The following is a 6,000-nucleotide window of genomic DNA, read 5'->3' as shown; positions in this document are numbered from 1 at the left end:
TTCTACTTTGCTTAGTATCGTGGGCCAACTAAGCTTGCTTTATAGCCGAGGATATTGGAATACTTAGAACAGCTGAAGGGCTTTATTAGCGGTCAATAACCAGAACAGCATGCACGTGAAGGGTTTCCTGCTCTTAATAAAACCAGATTATAACACTTTGGTGGAAAATGCATGAAAACTGGTGCTTTAATAGTTGTATGTCATCATTTGGAGGTTCTGGGGCAACTGAGTGAGCTGTGAGCATAAACAGCCTTCTGGTGAAATTCCTGGATGCTTAATCCTCAGAGAGCACTCATTCCATGGTCATTAAAATACAGCCTGAGACCTTCTTGGCCTCAAGGTGTGATTGCAAACTCAGAGGTAGCCTCTGGAGTGTGACTCGCTTTTTCTATGTGGAGGATTTGTTTCTACCCTTAAGTGCTGCATTTTCCTGGAGAAGTCGTATGGGCTAGATATGATGTTGAAGAGAAATATGCCGCCCAGTGCTCTTGGGCTGCTAAAAGATGGCCAGAATCTTGGGGGCAGACTGAGAAAAGGTAAACATAGAAATTAACTTTTTCTAAATGAATTACATTTGGTAAAATGTAATTCTTTCTTTAAAGCTGTGGTTATAGAGGGTCTGTTCCTGCCTCTGCTCCCCCACATTCCCTCTTATGTCCTCATCTCCATGACACTAAACTGGGAGTGCGTGTGTGTTTGAGGGGTGGTGGGAGGCCCCACTGTGGCACTATGAGAGGTTCATTCCCCCTGGAGAAGGGGTGGGAAGGTCCGGCCACATGGAGTTCCACAAAGAAGGTTTGTGGCTCAGGAGCTTGAAACTATAACCAGAGTTGACTAAACAAGCGTTACTAGCCACTCAAGACTGGCTTGATTTGTAATTTGGGGGCACAAAGCTAACAGACTCTACCCTAAATAGTGAGATGGGTTATTAACAATCTGTGCTTCAACTCAAACAGAAAACCATATCCAAAGTCATTTCTGTGTAATTCACTCCATAAGCAAATCAAACCTGTTCTGATGATTTTGAGCCCATCCTTGTCTCTTTTCAGGCACATGCTTGACCGTGGAAAACCCCTCAAGTAAGCAATGTGTGAACCTCTAGGTGAGCCCCATTTTAAGAAAACCCTGATGCTGACTTGCAAATTTAAACAGTTTAATGAGAGTACGATTATGAATATTACAAAAGGAAACACATTTGTTTATAACATGATTTGAGTGTTGATACAGATCAGTTTTCATCTGACACCTCCGGAAATATTTCTGTAATGTAAAGGAAAGCACATTGGCATTTTCAGTGAATTTAGATTCCTAACCCCAAGTCTGGAGAGCATCTTCCCATAACCCAAAAATAAAACTTTATAGAACGTTAACATTCTCCTGCCTCTTCTCGGGTAACCCTTCCATCCTTGACTTAAAGTAATTACTTGTTGTCATGCTGATTTCATCAGACTATAGAAGAGAGAGAATAATCAACACTTCTGAGGTGGAAAGGACTTTCACATCCCTCCCTGTCACGAAACTGATTAAGAAATTGAGGCGGAGAGTGGGGAAGGACTTGCTCAACATGGTAGGGGCTCATTAGCAGCAGAGCTGGGGCAGAACCAGCCCTCTTGCCTTCCGGGCTAATGCACAGCTCCTGGTATTGTGCTTTCCATATTAAATGACTGAGTTGTGTGACCATGTCGCTGACCTCTATCCCTTTCTTGGTGACTTCTCTTTAAGGATGAGGCTTATTTCACAGAAGAGGGCAAGTTCCCCTCAAAGGGAGCTCTTATGGAACAAACTATGGGTATAAAGTTTCAACTAAACATATCTTTGAACAGTGTTGTGCATCTTAGAAAAGAGAGGTTCTGGAATGGTGACTACATACATGTTTCTTTGTGTTTGGGGAGAGAGTCCCAGAGCAGACCGAAGGGAAGGCTAAATGGTCTCTTATCCTGGGGACCTGGACTGCCTGCTGAAGGCTGAATTTACAGTGATGTGTTTTAGAGAGGGAAACTTAGGAGATGTCGTAGGCCTGGTACTTTGTTATGATTGATGCCCTTCTGTTTCTCTCCTGGGACAGGTAGTAGATGCGGTTGGCCTCTGGGTAGGTGACTTTGCTGAGCGGGAGCTTGTAGATGGCGGGGTTGTTGGTCGTCAGGAGCAGGAAGGTGAGAGCTGAGAGACAGAAGGGCCAAGTGCAGGGTGGCAATCCAAACTGGGGGGAAAGAACACAGATAAGCCTTGGTCATATCAGGTGCTTGTGCTGTTTTAATCAGCCCTTATCAATCACCTACAGCCCTGGGGACAGGAGGGGCTGCTTTATGGGCATTGATGAAGATACTTCATTGATGACCAATATAAATAAAATCATGCCAGTGCTATTCATTTGCATTATAACAGGTGAACACACAATCTTCAAAATGCAGCCACTGGGAACCCTAATAGTTGGGCTAATATGCCCTTATGTAGAAGTCATCAAAGCATAATATGCCTTTTGTAGAAGCTGTGTTTTGTCAGAAGCTGTGTTTCTGGCCAGGTTAGACTTCTAACTCTAGGAACTATGGTCATCCTGTGTCTTCTTCCATCAGCCCCTGTTGGAGAAGTGTCTTTTGCATCTAGTACAATGAGTACTAGACTCATCACAAAACTGTACAACATCAAGTGTTTAGCTGAGGTGTGCACAAATACAATGAGGCCCAGAAAAGAGATTTAGTTCACTGGGGAAGACAGGATAGTATCAGGGAAGGCAAATTCTACTGCTTAGAAAAATTCCTTCCTATGCTAAGTCCAAACCACCCATTTTCACTAAAGGTAAGGGAGAGATTTAGGCAGGTGTGACTAGAATGCCCACCCCCTCCTTATCCACAGGATCACCTGGACTCCTCCTGGTTGTCCGCGCAAAGTGTGCCCTTGTACCCTTATCTGAGAAGGGGAGGCACCAGCTGCAAGTGGGGCCCTGAGCCCTCTGCACTGGGGTTGGGGGCCAGCATGGGCTCCTCCTGACCTCACACATCACCCTACTGGAGCCCAGATGAGGAAGGGGTTCCCAGACTGGCCCGTGACCTTAAGCTTCAGCTCTGGCTTCTCTCTGGCCTGGCTGGGGCTTCACTCCCCTTCTTCTATGGAGGGGAGCTGGTTAGTTGCCGTGGGGCAAGGATATATGCTGGCTCACAAGCTAGCTGGGCAGACACACACAAATTAAATAATAAATATTTAAAAATATTTACAGAAGACGATAGAGAGGAATTTGATTTACAAGATAATGCTCCTCAAATTGTCCTCTAAGGAGCTCCTGGCCTACTGATGATAGGAATGGATTGGCCCATAGTTGAAATGTAAACTTTTAGGGCCTGGCTCCCTCTGCCTAGCAGGTGCTAAAGTGAGTAGTGTGACTTGAAATGAGGGAGATGAACTGGGGAATGGTTCTTAGAGGAGAGAGGTTTTCTGCAGGTTTGGGGGAAACCAAGAGGACACCAGGAAGGATGTTGTAGGCATGTTCTGAACCTGTGTCGACTCACCACAGATAACATGTTATCCAGGGCAGCACCCAGATAGGCAGCAAACAGTGCTAGGAAAAAAAAAAAAAAACAAGAAATAGACCAGTAACTATTTAATAGCACCTCGAGATTGGTCTACATATTCTCTTCCCATCAATTTTATGCCACAAATGCTATCTCTAAGATTTTTTAAAAATTTGAGTTATGTTTCCATTCCTTGGCAGCTTTAAAAGTGTTAAATTCCATGCAAATGCCGGCGCAGCGAAGACAGCAGATGAACTTGTTAAAAAGGGCCAGAATTGAGCTGTTACAGTTCTCTTGGGTCCCACCACCTTGCATTCCAGTAAAGGAACATTTAACAGCATAAACCATAAATGAAAATTTTACTATACGGCGAAGGCAAGTGAATCCCAGAACTCCCTACAGGAATATTTCATCACAAGTTATTAACATAATATGGGTTTCTAGGGAAGAGCAGCATTCTGAAAGCTTGAAGAAGACTCGACATGCCCAGTGCCTTGTCGTGTAGCCCCTACGGAAGGCACGATGAGGCTGAGCACTGGGAATGAGCCCAGTGTCGGCAACAGGGGAGAAGCTATTAAAGTGTGCTAGTGTAATTGGCCTTTGCTTCCAAACCCTTCATTTCTCACTGAGAGCATCCCAGTTGTCCTTAGGATTATATTAACAAGAGCTGACCTTTATTAGTGTGTTATTGTATGCCCAGCTAGTAGCAATACTACCATAGCTTTCAGCATTCCTACAGTGTAAGCACTATTATTGTCATCATTTCACACATGAGAAAACTGAGATTCACAGAGGTGAAATAATATGACTGTTTGGCCTGTATTTCAGTTGGAGAAGTCTCTTTTGTTTTGGAGGTGGAGATTCAAGGTGAAAGAGTAGATGAGATTAAAGAATGAGTTACACAGCCGGGAGTGGTGGCACATGTCTGTAATCCCAGCATGTTGGGAGGCTGAGACAGGAGGATCACTTGAGCCCAGGAGTTTGAGACCAGTCTGGGCAACAAAGCAAGATATCATCTCTACAAAAACCAAAAACATTAACTGGGTGTGGTGGCATGTGCCTGTAATCTCAGCTACTTGGGAGGCTGAGGCAGGAGGATGGCTTGAGCCCAGAAGTTTGAGGCTGCAGTGAACTATGATCATGCTAGTTACTATGCTCTAGCCTGGGTGACAGAGCAAGACCTGGTCTCAAAAAACAGCAAACAAACAAACGAAAGAGAATGAGTTCCATGAGTTATATGAAGTGGAGTGTGCGGCTGTCAATGGGCATCACAGGTCACACGAGGCAGCTTATTCTCTGAGACTGAACAGGAGCCCATGCCATCCTTTGTGTTTGCTGAATCCTCATTAATTAACATACATCATTTAACTAGAGATAATAGAGCTTAGCGCTTACTGGATATTCCCTATGTGTCAGCATTATTCTTATCATGTTCACAAATGATCTAATTTGATCCTGACAACAGCTGTAGGAGTTGGGCACTGTGATTATCAGGCATTGAGAGTTCAAGCAACTTGCCCAGGATTACATGGCTAACCAGTGGCGGAGCCCCAGCCATCTGGCTCTGGGAGTGGGCTCTTAACCCGCCTCTCAGATCTGAGGTTGAAAAGACAGAGTCAAACCAAGCACCACCAAGGCCCCAGGATAAAGGGGAGCCAGATGGCCCGAGAGGGACTCTGGGCTTGGTCTGTGAAGAATGGAAGATTCCAACTCCATCCATCTTCCCTGGAATCCAGAGCCAAAGGATTCATTCTCTCTCCCTCTTCCCCCACTGATATTTGCTATTTTATCAAATTCGGTGGTGTTACTAGCAGGAAAACCCTCTGAAAACCCCGCGTGGACTCCTGTGTGGCTGTAGGGCTTGCAGAGTTGGGAGAGAGGAGGAAGGCTAGAAGAAGGAAGACGAAATGAGACATGCAGCTGCCTGGGCTGGAGGGAGAACTGTCTGTCTCAGATGATGTGCAGAGCAGGCTGTGGTGGAAGGAACCTTTGTGACAGGATGCCTGGCCACCTGGCCTGTCTTATTCATCACTGACTGTGTGATGTTGGAAAAGGGCCTAACTGTTCTGGGCTTGAATTTTTTCACTGGTAGAGAAAGCACTGGCTTCAGGAAACAGTGTGGTGTCCTGAAAAGAGCACAGTCTTTTACAGTCAGGCAGATCTGACTTCAAGCAATGTATTTAGCTTCCTTTAGCCTCATTTCTCCATCTGTGAAATGGGGGTATTAATATCATCCACACACTTTACAGGGCTGGAGGGAAGATTAAATGAGATGGCCTGTGCCAAGGTTTCACAGCTCCAGCTCCATGGACACCTTGGACGGGGCAATTCCTTATTGTAGGGGGCTGTCCTGTGTATTGTAGGGTGTTTAAGAGCATCTCTGGCTTTTACCCATTAGATGCCAGTAGCACTTCCCCCAGCCTCAGGTATGACACACAAAAATGTCATCAGACATTGCCAAATGTTCCTGGGGAAGGGGAAAATCACCCCTGGT

At 45.3% G+C, this 6,000-nt stretch overlaps 1 protein-coding gene across 1 annotated transcript in view; it reads right to left on the bottom strand.

The window, feature by feature from the left end:
• Positions 1 to 1,738: 1,738 nt before the first annotated feature.
• The window catches only part of SLC14A2 (solute carrier family 14 member 2), a 78,454-nt gene continuing 74,192 nt past the window's right edge, over positions 1,739 to 6,000 (bottom strand). The window contains exons 21-22 of the mRNA XM_025365218.1: positions 3,504 to 3,553; positions 1,739 to 2,200 (exon numbers count right to left, since the gene is read on the bottom strand). Of these exons, the coding sequence (XP_025221003.1) occupies positions 2,000 to 2,200; positions 3,504 to 3,553 (251 nt within the window). The 3' untranslated portion in view covers positions 1,739 to 1,999. The remainder of the gene's footprint in view (positions 2,201 to 3,503; positions 3,554 to 6,000) is intronic.

Source organism: Theropithecus gelada, chromosome 18 (assembly GCF_003255815.1).
Source record: "Theropithecus gelada isolate Dixy chromosome 18, Tgel_1.0, whole genome shotgun sequence".
NCBI lineage: Eukaryota > Metazoa > Chordata > Mammalia > Primates > Cercopithecidae > Theropithecus > Theropithecus gelada.
The sequence above is the reverse complement of the archived record's forward strand: the minus strand, read 5'-3'. Positions and strand labels throughout refer to the sequence as shown.